The following is a 15,544-nucleotide window of genomic DNA, read 5'->3' as shown; positions in this document are numbered from 1 at the left end:
GCACCGGACAGAAATCTCAAGGTCCAAATCAGGAGCAGAAGGAGAGAGAGCACGAGCAAGGAACTCAGGACTGCGAGGGGTGCACCCACATACTGAGACAATGGGGATGTTCTGTCCTATTATTTTTATGTGTCTTCATCATATTCTTTACTTATATTTCTTCAATTTCCATGTCCCTACCCTGGCAAGAGGTGATTTTTGTTGAGGCCAGTCCGACAGCAAATGGCGAGGGCATTCTTCCCTTGCAGTCACCATCATGTGGCAGACGATGGGGGCGTGGCAGACGATGGGGGCGTGGCAGACGATGGGGTTGTGGCCGGTTATATTACTCTCACACCCTCCAGGCCAGGTCACCAGGGCCTCCACCAACAGGGTCAGCTCTATTTTGGTGCCCAGGGGAGGAACAGGCCCCACCTCCTGAGTGCTACAGCAGGTGAGAGGAGGGTCAGCTTCCTCATCTCTCAAAGATGGTGAGGGGTGTAGGGTGAGGGGTTAGGGGTACATCCCTCCCTACCTGACCCATGGCACAGTATGACAGATAAAGAGGGTCATGACCAGCTCTTCCATTTTTGTGCCCTCAGGGTCTGCTCACCAATGCACCTGCTACCAGGGACAACTCGACTCTACCGCCCAGGTGAGGGGTAAGACCCTCTCTTCTCAGTGCTTCAATCCTGAGGGGCAGAACCAATTTTCCCCAGTGTTGGCAGTCAGTGAGGGGCAGGGTCAACTCTGTACAACGCTATCTTTTTGGCCTGGTGTTATCAGGAACCATGAACACCAACACAGACGGTGGCCATCATTAGGGCTATGAACTCAGACATGGGCCTCGGCAGCAGTCCAGGAAGAGACATCAGCATAGTCCTGGGTATCAACGAATCCACTCTCTTTATCCCACTTATCGCCACTTTCAACTCTTCTGTCTCTGCCTCTGTCTGTCTCTGTGTCTCTGTCTCTCTCTTCCCCCTACACCAGACCATACATTTGATGACCATAATAGTACCCATCTGGTTGGTGCTGCAAGACACTGGGCAGGACTTTGTTTTCTCCTTGGAGCCCCGGTTAGACCACCCCAGACATGCTTGTGGGTCTTTTTTTATCCCGCTTTGACCTGTCATGACACTGGGCACAACCATGCTTCCTCCTGGGAGCCTAGGTTGGCCCACCTTGGGTCTGTATGTGGTTCTCTTTTTCTGCTCAGTCCTTTATTGAGAGTATTATTCTTTTGTTGGATGTTTTTCTTGTTGTTCGAGACAAAGTCTCACGTATGCCCGCTGACTAAGTAGCTAAGAATGATCTTAGAGTCCTTATTGTAACGAATATATCTCTTAACAAAAGTTGAAAGACTCACACCATGATCCAAACACAGACTCCATGATATTGTTTATGGAATGCTCTGATCACCAACTTTATTAGATTTAAAATGATAAAACAGTATTTTTCCCACACAGCCCCAAATGAAATGCTGCAGCAGACAGTTTAGAACCTGTCATTTACAACTCCAAGATTTTCTGAATCTTAGCATTAGAAGCAAAATCATATCTTACCACCACAACACAAAAAATTTATGTGGAAATGTGTGTGTGTGTGTGTGTGTGTGTGTGTGTGTGAAGGAGCAACTTTGCTTTGAAGTGAGTTCAGATCATTGACAGCAGCTGCCTCAGAGAATTCTTTAAAATCATTACAGTAAGTTTCCTAGTTCAAATCAATAACACTTAGTGAAAAATGTCATGGGTGTTCTGATATACCGGATACAGCAGCCATAAAGAAACTTTGTAAGGAAAGGGTACATGTGACTTTGACAGCCAAGGATGCAAATTTCCAATTCTTTATCAAGCTGTTTATATATCTTGTCTTAGAAACACATACATCTCAAAATCCAAGAAATAGTCCAAGAGAACTTTATCTAATTCTATTATGGGCACTGAAACCTTATTCTCTTGATGCCTGCATGAGTTTGTTTGTTTGTTTATTTATTTATCTATCAATCTATTTATCTATTTATTGTTTGTTTGTTGTTTTGTTTGAGAGAGAATATATAAGGTTCCATGATTGAAATAATCAAAGCATGAACCTCAGGATGTACTTGGTGGCAGAAACAAAGGCATCATAAATATTCTTTCTGTAAAGAAACAGATTTCTTCTATGTGTTAAATTCTCAATTGTGTTCAGGCATTTGACCTAAGGTAATACTGGACAATATCTCCCCCTGGTGAACAAAATATGTAAATGCACATTCAAAATGTCAAATTCTTGTACACCTATCCTGGAACAGAATCCTCACAATGTTAGCAGACCCTCTCAATTTTTCATGACAAAAGTTACATATTGAGTAAACAATTCCTTTATATAAAACATTAATCGCTATTTCTTTTACATATATCTATGCAGTGGGGATGGTGATGTGACTATCGTTCACATGGTTGTGTGTGTGTGTATCTTAAAATCATAGAAAAATCAGAAAGGTTTTCCAGCAAAGGTTAAACTACCATTGCTTTATTTTGCCACCAGACTTTGATGGTTGCATACAATCTTCTTTTATAAAATTTCCTTATATGCACTTAGAAGTAGCAAATGTATTGTCTGTGATAGAAAGCTCATGAAGACAGAGAAGGAAAGTAAAGAGGACAAGAGGAGTTGGCGAGCTCTGGAGATATCATGGGCATAGTATGAGCACCTTGAGATTTCTGAGAATTCAGAAAGTCTTTCACTTGAGGAGGCACCCAGGAAAAACACACTCTAAAAGTCTCCTAGGCTATCTTCAAAACTGCACAATGTACAGTCCAATTTACTTGGCTTAAAGATATGAATATCTTTGCTGCATGATAAAACAAGCCATCACTTCACAAATAAGTGATTCTGAAATGAATCACATGTGTTTCATGTTGCTAGGTGCAGCTTTTTTATCTCACTTCTTGGTACCAGTGCCACCAAATGAATGTCTGAATTCTTATATACATATGGCCTGCATGCTACGATTGTGTTTAGTGTCTGCAGCCTGTTAGAGACCCGTTTTTGAAGCAATCCAGCGTCGGTAATAAGTCACTTGTGTGTAAACTCCGGGTTTGTTCCTTTGACCACAGTTGTCCCCCCAGCTCACAATTCCAAGGAGATACCAAGTGTCTTTAGTGTCTCTTACAACCAATGGTCCCCCAGAATCACCCTGAAAATAAACAAGAGAAAAACAATTAGCTAAACTGTTTATCACTTACAAAAGTTTGATGAATTACTTATTTTATTATTCGTGTATGTGTAGATCTCATCTAGTCTGTTTCCTAGGGGTACCATTTTATGGCTTAAACGTTTCTTATTGTATTTAACTCCTTATCAAGTACTTTCATTGCTGTTTTTTTTTCCCAGCTAGATGGCACATATTGCTTTTCTGTCATGGCAGTGGATATTTAACCCTTTACCCTCCACCAGATCTTAATGAGTTCTAGTTCTTACCAGTGATGCTTGTCTTGTAAATATTACTTATGAACGAGTCAAATTCTCCAGAAAGGTATTGCCTGAACCCACCCACTGATTTCTTTTTGTTTTAATTTTTTTGGACAATGAATACATTCTGATCATGGTTTCCCCTCCTTCATCTCCCAGATCCTCCCCACTTCCTACCCTTCCAACTCCAAGCCTTCTTTCTAGCTTAAGAAAGCAAACAGGCAAATAAAACAAATTAACAATCGAGAGATGTGTTGGCTGTCTGTTGTTGGGCATGCGGTCTACCCTTAAGTAAGTGTGGTTTGTGCCAGTGAGGCTCCACTGGAGAAAACTTCTTCTTCCTTTACAAACATTGTCAAATTTCAAAAATGGCTTCTTCCACCCAGTGTGTTCTACAGTGATTGAAATCACCCAAAGAGAGCTCTCTCTCCCTCAGTGCCTGATGGTGGATAGTAACCCGAATCTATTTTATCAAATGTTTGACTGAACTACAACCAGAAATAAAACTGAAAATCTGCATGAGGTTGTGAAGACTCTCTTTTTTCCCCCCTGGGTTTCTCATCAGCAATTCTGATAGTTTTTTATTTGTACTTGGATCTTGCCTACCTAGATGTTTGGTGGAGGAATATTCTCATTCTCGCTCTTGTGTTCTTGGGCTCTTACACGGAGGCTCTCTCCTGCGTTCTCTGTCTCTGTCTTTGTCTCTCTCTCTCTCTCTCTCTCTCTCTCTCTCTCTCTGTCTGTCTCTCTGTCTGTCTGTCTCTGTCTATCTCTCTCTTCCCCCTCCATCCTTCTCCCCTTTTCCTTTTCTCTCTCCTCTATTGATATTAGAGAGATCTATTGAATTCTAAATGAATATTTGATGATATAAGGAATCCAGGTTGATGTTGGTACTTTTGATTCAGTTTTATCAGTTGCTCTGAAACTCTCATCATGTACCCTGGTCACCATCACTTGAACTACTTTCCCAGTGACTTTCCATGAGTAGAGGTTTTTCTTAGATATCTTTGCCTCCCATCCCATTGAGTCCTCTTGCTTGGATCCTTAAATTCTGGCTGCGTCCTTCTGTACTCTTGACAACTTAGATTACCTGTGCATTAGGCCCTGTTCGGACCTACCCTGTGTGTTATAAAACATTGTGCTCTTTTCACCAATGGCTGCTTGTTCTGTAATTTGTGGGTATGAGGGTAGGGCATTAAGCATCCCACGCCACTAACAGTCTCATCATTTCACTGAGTAGATTCACCTCCTTGAAATTTTCAAGAGTCTGATGTCAAGAGAACGATTGCATATGGAAAGAAGCACACCCAGACCTTAATCAGAAGACGCATATTTCACGTGGGTTATGGAAGACTGAAGGAAACACCACACAGGATATTGACAATGTGACCTAATCAAACTTTGCACTGCTAAGTAGACCTCACACCTGTCATCACACTTGTGTTTTGCTAGGGGTTACCAATTATGAATTACAATAGTCGGTAATGAATACGTATACATCTTCAGAGTTTTAACTATTCTCTCTTCTAATTTTGTGATTGTGTAAGATTTACTTATTCTTTAGTCCCCTTTGGAGCAACATCTTTCTGATGCTTGTCCCAAAAATGTTTCCCTGAAGGGAAAACTGTTTCTTTTCCATTATATTGTTAGAACATCACAGTTCATTGTACATGGTTGTTGCCCTTTAATACAAACATGAGCCTGTTGTGCACAAAGACATTACTATCCTCTTATCCTGTGAGTTTCTGGTTATTAAGACATTTAAATTTTGTGTTTGATAGAATTGATGAAATTCTTTACTTGTTTCAGGTGGTTTAATAATAAAACACTTAAAGTACTTATATACTATGGAGGTTACACATTTGGAGATGTCAGAATGTCTGTGCTGTGCTAGCATAAAGAATATAAAAATATTTCCTGGACTGGGCAAAAAGCTTAGTGACCTTGGTGATTTTCTCTCCCCAACCTACCCTGCAGGCATCATAAATTCCTTCCAGATATCCCGCACAGAACATCCCACGCTTGATTTCATTGCCATACACCTGTTGTTGCTTGCACACGTCATTGCTTATGATCTGCACTCTGGCTTCTCGGAGCTCGTTTTGAGATTCCCCTTAAGAAAAAACAAAGCAGTCTCAGAATTTTCCATAGGTGTTCTTAGATGGACTGAATTGAGCTTGTTCTTCTCCAATCTCCTTCACTCTAAAGTTGTTTATGCAGACTGCAGTTAGGGTGAACTGTCCTAGAGAAAAAAATTCTAGCTAAAAGCCTTTAACCCCCATATTTGAAAGGCAGAGGTACATGTGTCTCTGCAAGTTTGAGATGAGTTTGGTCTACATAGACAGTTCAAGGACAGACAGTGCTATACAGTGAGACCCTGTCTCAAAACAAAAGCAATACATAAAACTGGTTCATTTATTGATGGTTGTATTACCAGTTTTAATAAATATTTCTCTAAGCAGGATGACCATTTGGTTTCCTTTCTAGAGAATCCTTGAATTTTTACTTCCAAAGTAATATATTTATTTTTTATTAATTTTGATTTTATGTATATAGAAGTTTTACATTCATATATGTTTGTGCACAGCATCCATGCAGTGTCTATGGAGTTCAGAAGAATTGCATCCCCAGGAACTGAAATTATATGACTGAACCATCATGTGGGTGCTGGGAACCGAACCTGGGTCCTTTGGAAGAGCTGTCAGTGCTGTTAACTTCTTGAGTCCTCAAGACCAGTCTTTATTGTTAAAGAATATATCCCATTTTTTAAAAAATGAACTTTATGTTTATGGATTTCAGATTGTTCCCACAAATGTTACATGCTTGTTTGTCTTTGTTTCTTGGTATGACAAACATGGTATTTTATGACAAACTGCCTACATTATATGTTTATCCAGTCCTATGCATTTGCAAAGAGCTTCCATGAATATAATTGCATTACATCACAGTGTAATGGCTTATAAATAAATTTGTCTTGAATAAATTTAGGCATCCAGATCCTAAGCAGGCAGAAGCAGAGGAAAACAAAGAATATCACAAACATTCTGGAACTGTCTTTCTCACTCAATGAATAATAGGAAATCACGGCTCTCTTGTTGGTAGAACTGTCCAGCATAGCCCCCAATATTCTTGTGTTATTTCTCTTTCCCCACGTATGGGTTGGACTCTCTGAGTGTAACGGAAATTATTTTCGTGATTAGTTTTAAGTTACATGGAAAAGTTCTGGGAAATTTTTCATAAAAAAATAATATCTTTAATCAGATTGACTTTGGCATAATTAAAAGGGAGAGTATTCAAGGCCTGGCCAAATCAGATAAGGTTTAGAATTCCTCATGGTTGGACCGCGTATAGACTACTTCGGCCACTTGGTGGCGCCAGAGTCCTTTCCAATGAACTAGGAAAAAGTAGATCTCAGGCACAAGAATTTAGAGGTCTAAGGTGTAGCAAAAACCATCTAAAGTTTGTGTTCTACCTGTATCTAAGCCAGATTTCTCATGCAGGACTCTTGAATTCCAAGGACCAAATTTGCTTTGTTTCTATTTTGTGTTGGGTTTTTGGCACTTTGTAAAACAAGATCTCAAACTAACCAAAGACAAGCTCTGGGGAAAGGGCTGGCCACTTAATACAGGCGATGAAATTCCTCTGCTAAGGACTGAGGCATCTGCTCTGTGTTCAGAGGTACCCACCAGTGTAGTAGAGTGCTCCAAATCCTGTGATGTAGACAGTTGAATTTGGCGGGAATGACGCAGAAGGTTCCGGCAAACAAATTCGGCGTACTTCATCTGAAAAGGTGACTCTCGGAGAAAACTGCACAAGAGCAATGTCGTGGTCTCTTGCTGGGGGGCGGTACCTCTCGTGCATAATAATTCTTCGGACGTATCTTTTCATTAAGGGAGGGTTTATTGTTGTTCCAAAACTAAGAGTCCATTGGCGTGGGTTTGAATTACTGGAAAAGATTAGCAGCATACATGAGTCACACAGAATTCATTAACTACATCGTTTAGATTAGTCAACTGCATGCAGTTAGGTTACCTCAGGAAAAAAAATACCGCTCTCAATAACACTTGTTTGCAATTACAGTTTCATTTCATTTAAATGTCTGTTGCCCAGGATTTAAGTATAAAATACATACAAATAGCATATCGGAAATGAATTTCATATTTAATTATTGAGTTTTAGAAGTGTTCCCTTAACAAATCCTTATTAATCATGCATATGCCTAATATTATCGAGATGCTAGGAACAAAGAAGTGAACAAGACAGAAACACTCGGTTCCCATGAGTGTTATGCTTGAAGAAAGAATATAAAATAAATTAAAATGTTGATAAATAATACAAATTCTAAAGATGATTAATAAAATAAAACAGGATAATGTATAAGGTACAACTGCTATGCAGCTTTGGGAGGCTCTTTTTTATTATTGTTATTTTAGTACAATATCTTTACACCAGTGAAGGGAGGGTTGTCAGCTATGAGACAGTCAGGACAACAAGTTTCCAGGGAAGCATCTGAGGGCCTTGGGCCACGTGAAATTCAGTTTTGGACACCAGAGGAAGAATGGCAGAAGATGATGCTGGAGAGGGGGGGTGGGTGCCAGAGGGTCTTACAGGAGAGAGAAAATGCTTATGGGATATTTAAGGGATACTGGAATTCTTTTAAAGTTTTAAAACTGGGGCTTATGTAGTCTCATTTACATATGCATATCTTTTGATGCTAGGACATCCCTATCTTCCGTGTAATGAAGCCTTGTGTTAACTCAATTTCAGATTGTGCTTTTGAGAACTGCTATACTCACCTTTCCGTGAAAGGGCTCCCCATCAGGGCTGATATGGAGAGAGGGTTTTAAGGATTACATAAAGAAGTCTCAAGCACCTAATCACGTGCCTGTAGCCACAGAGCCTAACAATTGTGCTAATTGTTGATACAAAACCGCTGTCAACTCTTCCTTGTCTCTGCTTGATCGCGCCTGCAGATGGAGGCGTGCTCCACTTAAGAATCCCTTTGTTCAACTTGGCATCCCTTTCATCTCTGAGCAGCTTTGCCTGCTGACAAGTTCTTTCTTGACTCCCTAAGTCTTGCCGAAAAACATGACAGTACTTTCGATCAGTTAATATGACTCTATTATCTGTATTAGAGATTTCTCGGAATAAGATTTCATCATGTAGGACAACGTATCTAAAATATTAATGTGCACACATAAGATTAGGGGCTTTTATTAAAACCCAGCTCCCGAGCCTGTAGCTCTGGGATAGGGTTTAAACCATTTTCATTCCTGACGAATTCCCAGGCGATGTGGGTGCTGTGGCTCCATGAACTGCACTTTGAACGGGAAGGCAAGCAAACAGCTTACTCCTGCCTGCCCGTTGCCACCCCTGTTAACTTTAACTGTGCCGCCCAGTTCACAATTTACTCTCCCGGTAAGAGTTGATCAGCTTAGGTTTCACAGGTCACATATTCTGGCTCTGCTTTTTAAAGATGTAATGTGGAATCATAATCAAACTTTGGTGACTGATTAATGTCCATGCTGTGAACTTGACCTGGACCGGTCTCCAGCAACAGTTCTGTACTTCCTGCCTCCTAGCAGATTCCAATTGCAGTTTATGAGCAGCACTGAGACTGGCGAAGGGCTTGACGGGAGAAGGCACTCATGTTAAGTGGAGAGTAACAAAGAGCTGCGTTTGTAGTACATGTGTTGTGTTGGAGTAAGTTCTACTTTGTTATAATTTCTTCAGTTAAAACTCTGAAGACTTAATTAATGGGTATTTGTTGGGAGCTGTGTACCCCCCCCCACACCAGATCCTGAATTTCTTGTAAACAACTTGTTTTCCTCTGTTCTGAGACAGCCTGCAGCTGCTCTGAGCACGAGACCCTCAGGAGTTCCTGATGACAGGAGAGTGGTTTCTGGTGGGTTTGGCTGGGGCGTGGCTATCAGTTAAGGATCTCTATATAAGCGGCTCTGGCACACAATAAAGGGGGCATTCCTGTTTCAAGGATGACGTGTGTTTCGATCTCTAGCCCCTTGCCCGGTTCACAAACTGTACGGTAGCGCCTAGAGTGCAGATGGGCATGGTGCGCTACAGGTGTTGGTACGATGCTCACTATTACTCTATTCCCACCAAACTTTCCGAATAAGTATGCAAGGGGAGCATTACTTTAGAAAAGGATCAGAAAGATTTACTTATTATACTTCAGTCATATTTGGAACTTTGATTGGCACTCAGAATATGGAAATGCTTCAGGTTTTTAGCAACATGGGGACTGACTTAAGTTCAACAACTCACGTTCTGAAGCAGTGTGCTGCCGTGACGACCCACATGTTCCCAATCAAGGTGCCCCCACACTGATGGATGTTGCTGCGCTGAAGAGAAACTTGCCAAGGCCAGGCACCTTTAGCTGCAGGGTTTCCGGACACGATTCTGTTGGCAATTAACGGGATAGCTCTTTTGCCACAATCTGAAAAAGGTGAAAACGTTTATAAGGAATGTCTGTCTAGTTTTTGATGCCACAGAATACTGCAGGGCAGACGTCACATTTGTCATTTTTAAAACATGACCAATATTTAATTTTTGTTTTTCCTTTTGCACTGATACATTCATTGCTTAGTCCAACCATTGTATATGTGAATATATGTTGTTCACTAAGTTATAAACTATTGACAACTTCATCCCCATGAACTATCAATTGCCAGTTATCCAGTTGTTCTGGGAGCCCTCACTGTTTCGCAGTTGTAGGTGATCCAGCAGTGTTGTTACCAAGGAGTCCTCTTCAGAAGGACAACTCTGTTAAGCCAGATAAGCAGAGGCCTGTTTGGTGGAAGCACCTTTGATGTCTACTAGAGTGACTATATTTTAAGGTGTGCAAGGATTAGTGCATCACAACTAGCCATTCATTCTTTAGGATGGAGGTTTCCATGTTTCCATATAAACATTACATCCACCATTGACAAGAATGAACATGCACTTCATCGCATCAGAGGCTGCTTTGGTGCTTGGGTTTCTGTGAAGACAAAAACTTATATAAGATCCTATTGTTAAAAAAACATAGTGGGCTGGGTCTTGTTCCAACAAATAATTATCAGAAAAGAAAAATCATTCTACTTGTGTTGATTATCCTCCACACATGGCTGTTTCAGAAATCTCCAACACACTACCATGGCTCTCGCTGGTCCAACCACTGTCCTCATCTGAACATCTAGACTAGCTCCCACACCATTTCCTTGGCCTGTCTTCTACATTCTGTTTCTGCACTGGGCATTGAATGGGCTTTCTGAAGTGTGCAAACTTTCGTTGCCTTCCAAATGAGGTAGATATCTTTCCAGGTGATTCTGGCCACTGATGACTGTGAATCACATCTCTTTCCCACACACTCAGGTCCCAAGCCTTTGGCACAGTCAAGAAGACTCTTTCCATTTGTAGGAAATGATGACGCCTTCACTTTCCTGGTCTTCATGTCCGGAACACTTACTAGCAGTCTCTTGATTCATGGCCTCTCTTCTCTGACATTTCAGGGATTATTTTCTGATTCAACAAGGCCAGATGAGCTAACTCTGATAAATCTTAAAGCACTGCGTATTTTCTTAAATCATCTGTCCTACTGTATTTATAATTTTCAATTAATTTCTGTCTTCTTTTACTTTGGAATTAGGTTTTAAAGAAGATCATGTCTTAGTCACAGTAATATGACCAGCTCCTGGCACACTTTTTGACACTATATTAAAGATGTTAAAAGGTAGATGAATAATGATAAGTAATGAAGTTCTAAAATAATGAAAATAGATAAATGAATAAATAAGCAAAAAATAGTACAGGTGTTTGCAACACAAAGAATCGAAAGCATGGATTACTGATGAAATCCTTCACCACATATGTAAAATCCTTCAAAATTCATGCCACATTAAGTTGAAACAAATTGATGTCACTGCCAGGTATGAAAATAATGCTATATTTTCAGTAGTCAGTCTAGAAAATGGGTTAATTTCTTCCCTTTGGATCTCCTTGAATCGTTTTAATTTCAGTAGAAAGCAGGTCTCAAAATTTTTTAAAGAAATTAGAAAAGTAGGCCCACTTATTAAAAATGAGAAATGTCTTTTTAAACTTTCTTAGTCTTAAAATTAGAAAAACACATATCTATCTATTGCCCAATTATTATTCTTACAGATGAAAATGTGAATGTAGATGAGAAGTTAAAGATACAATTGAATATGTGGAATTTGAGACTATTTTTATAAGCTAATTAGACTTAAACATGTTTGGACAGTTAGCTCCCCTGATGATGAAATACATCATTTAAAGTCAAACAGAAGAAAAGTGAAGACTTTATGTTCTCCCAGTTCATTGTAATAGCCAAGAATCACCAGAGGTCACTGACCATAAACTCTGGACAGCTGAGTGCACAGACCAGTTAGGACACTGGCTCTCTCGTATACATTTGATGTAAAAGGCAAATCTAATTAGTTGGGCAATTTCTTATTCATTGTGTCAGATAAAAGCAGTGGATGAATAAATTCTGCAAATGATTTACATTAATGCAGATCTGTCATTTTCCAAGAGTGCCAGGTAAACCCTCTTGGATTCCACTTTAGGATGAGGAGAGGGAGTAAGTAGATAGGCCCCTAGGCATCACACTTTTCCTCAACCAAAACATGTCTGTTTTTGTCTCTTTTGTTTATTTAAGATTTCATATAATCCTGTTCTTCTTGGAGTGTTTAGGATGAAAAGACTTTAAAAAACTCCAGCATAAATTGTGTTTAAAGTACTTCTCAGACATATTCCTAACTAATTAAATGCTGTGGCTTTAAAAAAAATTATAAAATGGACACAACAGTGTATGCCTTTAATCCCAACATTGAGGAGGCTAAGGTAGGAAAAGCCCCAGATGGACCCTTTTTCAAACTAAAAGGAAAAATGAAAATAAAACTATGGTGTATTATTATATAATATAAGCTGAATATTGGGAAAGGTCAACTTTAAGGTTAAATTTTGCCAATCTCCAACAGTTTTAAATTTGACAAAGGAAGCAAACTCTTACACACATATGAAATAGCATGTTGTTATTAGTAAATATGTGAAATTTTCACTTACACACTATAGTTCGGTAAGATGGAAATATGATGTGCAAAGTTGCCTAACAGTTGTGCTGGTAGTTTAGTTAGAGAGGCTGACTCAACAAGATAGTGACAAACTAGAGGGCCATATTTCTCTGAATTAGTCTCTGCGTCCTATTTCCATTTGAGGAAAATAAGAAAGTGCCAACTCCTTATAAGTCCTTTGTGAGTAGCTGGTGACAATGACCCCTATGAAGCAGGAGCGTAAGGAAGAATGAGTTCAGAATCATCCTCGAAGGCACCCGCCGGACACAATGAAGATGCGATTGCTTAAGCGCTTAGCCTATAGAAGCAGCTCAGTTTCTAGCTCATGTGGTTTGTAAGGTTCCTGTTTAACTAAAGCCAAAACAAAACACAGACGGAAGGAATTTAATTTGTCTGTAGTGACGCATTGAAATTGTGTCACAGATGGAAGGCCTAAGTGAACCTCCGTGCTCCTTTTTCTTTCGGCTGCTCCTTGCTAGTTCTGCGACCATACAAGACTCATCTGGCTGATGACCCTGAAGACTTCACCAGCCAAATGCTTCCTCCCTTGTCCTCTGGAAGAAAGTCGCTTGTCTTTATCTCCCTTAGAATTCGGGGGAAAGGTGGCCATTTGCTATCTACCCTTTTCTCTGTTGAAAACATTCTCTCAGTGTACCGGTGATAACTGGGGATACAGTCACTCTCTGGAAAAGGCACAAAAAAGAGAGTAATTCCAAATTTTCTCCTCAATAATTCTTTTTTACATTTACAAAACACAAACTATCGAATCATGCATTGTATTGGTAGTCTGTGAATTAGAAGAATCGACTATCCTGTATTTGTAACCTCCTTCTGCCCACCCTCTATACTACTCCCTAGATAAATTGGGTGCTTATACCCACACAAAATAATATGATATTGGTAGTTTGAATAAGAATGGCACCCATAGGCTTATATATCTGAGTCCTAGGTTCCCAGTTAATGGAACTGTCTGGGAAGAATGGGGAGGTGTGGCCTTGGTGGAAGAGGTGTGTATTTGGGCAGTGGGTGGGTAGGCTTTGAGGTTTCAAAAGGCATGCATCATTCCCAGTTATCTTTCTCCCTGCCTCATGGTGGTAATCTCAGAATATAAGCTCTCAGCTACTGCTCCAGTGTTATGCCTGTCTGTCTGCTGCTATGCTTGTCATGGCAATAGACAAGTAACTAAGACAGAGCCTCTGTCTTCTTTAGTTTGGTTATATTTCAGAATAATTATTTTTCCTTATTCTAACAACTTACTATTGTGTTATTGGTGTTTTTGAGCAGCAAGTAAGATTCATAGGCTCACAGTCATACATTAGAATTCTTCTATTAGACACTCATCACTTCAGAATCAGGATGCAAATTATCCATCACTCTAATGACTCTAGGATAAGCACTAATGTAGTTGGAAATAGTATTTTTTCCTCTGAATTCATTTTTATTTTTCTTTTTGAGAGAATATTGCCCCAGGACCCTGACTTGCCTGAAACTCACTATATAGGCTGGTCTGGCTTTAAAGTTATGTCAAGTCTCCTGCCTCCACCTCTTGAACGTTGGGATTACAGGCATGCACTTCCATGCCTGGTACTCTAATTAGAATTCTAAGAATATTTTTTTTTGTTTTTAGGGAGAATGTTACAATCAGGGGTTGTCTGTCAATTCCTAGATAAAAAATTCCAACTTTTCTAAATATTTTCCATTTCCAGTGCAGACATAAAAATACTTTTACTTAATTCAAAGTGACCATCTCCAACACATTTTGGAGGTAAGAAAGATTTAGCATTATTTATATTTTGCAGACTACAACCACTGTGATGGGAAGTCAGGCACACTTTCCCTAATACAGGCAGTGAGCTCGTTTACCACAGGAATAGGAAGAAATTGATTCTAGTATTGATTTCACAGCATTGTGTCTAATAAAGGACCCAAATTTCACAGTTATTTATCAAAATAAAACACAGATTCTTGAGAAAGAACGGAAGACCCCTGAACTAAAAGCTTATTTCTAGCTGCTCATAAACACTGCATTTGGAAAATTCGGAAACCTTTACAGTTCTAACTCTTTCTCCCACCAGTCAATTTCCAAAGGGCGTACAATCCAACAGCTTCTGAAACAATAGTTTCCAGGTGCTGTATTATGTTCTCTGTTTTCCCATATGTTTTCTCATACTTTTGTGTAGTCAAGAAGAACAAGCATTATTTTACTTTTACAGGTTAAAAAAATGCACACGCAGGTACAGGTGATTGCTTGTATACTACAATAACAAAGAGACTTTATAACTAAGTAACTCAAATATTGTTCTCCACAAGAACATCCCCTCCTTAAATATAGTATAATCATTAAAGTACTTGAAACACAAGCTGAGTCTATATGAAACAGAAAGGCCTGGTGGTCAGGGGCCATTCAATGCTCCATCTCTTGTTTCCAATACTGCAGGGAAAATCTTGAGTTCCTGAAAAATTAACTCACTATTGGAATTACATACATCTTGTCATGTATCTTCTCAGAATGGCCATTATTTCACAATGAAGGAAAATGGATCATACATTTGACAGGTTCTTTCCTCCCAGCTGGGAGGGGTCCATAGCTTTACGTCTTAGTAACTGACTTCATGTCCTATGAGCAAGCGTCTATTGATCCATTACCTTGGGTTCTCATTTCCTAATGAGGTTTCCTCAACTTGACCCTCAAAAGGGCAGGGCACTCTGTTTTATTTCTAATACAAATCTTTTGTTCTTACTCACTTAAATCTGGTTCTGGTGGAGTTTATGGGATAACTCTGTACCTGTCTGCTAGAAGCAGATGTTATGTTAGCACATTGTCTGCTAGGTAAGAAAATCCCTGGCTTCCTGCACTCAGAGTCTCAAATATGCTACTACAAGGATGAATTTCAAAAGGAGACAATGATCATAGAGTTTTCACTTTTGTTTAAGCACAGAACTTCTTTTTTGTGATGCCCATCAACAAATTAGACATCTAGATTTGAATCCTTGCTCCTTTAAATTATTATATTCCTTAA

General features: G+C 39.6%; 1 protein-coding gene across 1 annotated transcript in view; it reads right to left on the bottom strand.

The window, feature by feature from the left end:
- Window positions 1-2,998: 2,998 nt before the first annotated feature.
- Window positions 2,999-15,544, bottom strand: part of Tmprss11a (transmembrane serine protease 11A) — a 36,924-nt gene continuing 24,378 nt past the window's right edge. Inside the window, exons 7-10 of the mRNA XM_041671126.1 lie at window positions 9,718-9,889; window positions 7,122-7,381; window positions 5,406-5,548; window positions 2,999-3,160 (exon numbers count right to left, since the gene is read on the bottom strand). Coding sequence (XP_041527060.1) covers window positions 2,999-3,160; window positions 5,406-5,548; window positions 7,122-7,381; window positions 9,718-9,889 — 737 coding nt within the window. The remainder of the gene's footprint in view (window positions 3,161-5,405; window positions 5,549-7,121; window positions 7,382-9,717; window positions 9,890-15,544) is intronic.

Source organism: Microtus oregoni, unplaced genomic scaffold (assembly GCF_018167655.1).
Source record: "Microtus oregoni isolate MIOR12 unplaced genomic scaffold, Mior012 000021F_ref0000039, whole genome shotgun sequence".
NCBI classification, from domain to species: domain Eukaryota; kingdom Metazoa; phylum Chordata; class Mammalia; order Rodentia; family Cricetidae; genus Microtus; species Microtus oregoni.
Note: the sequence above shows the minus strand (reverse complement) of the source record. Positions and strands in the feature narration are given on the sequence as shown.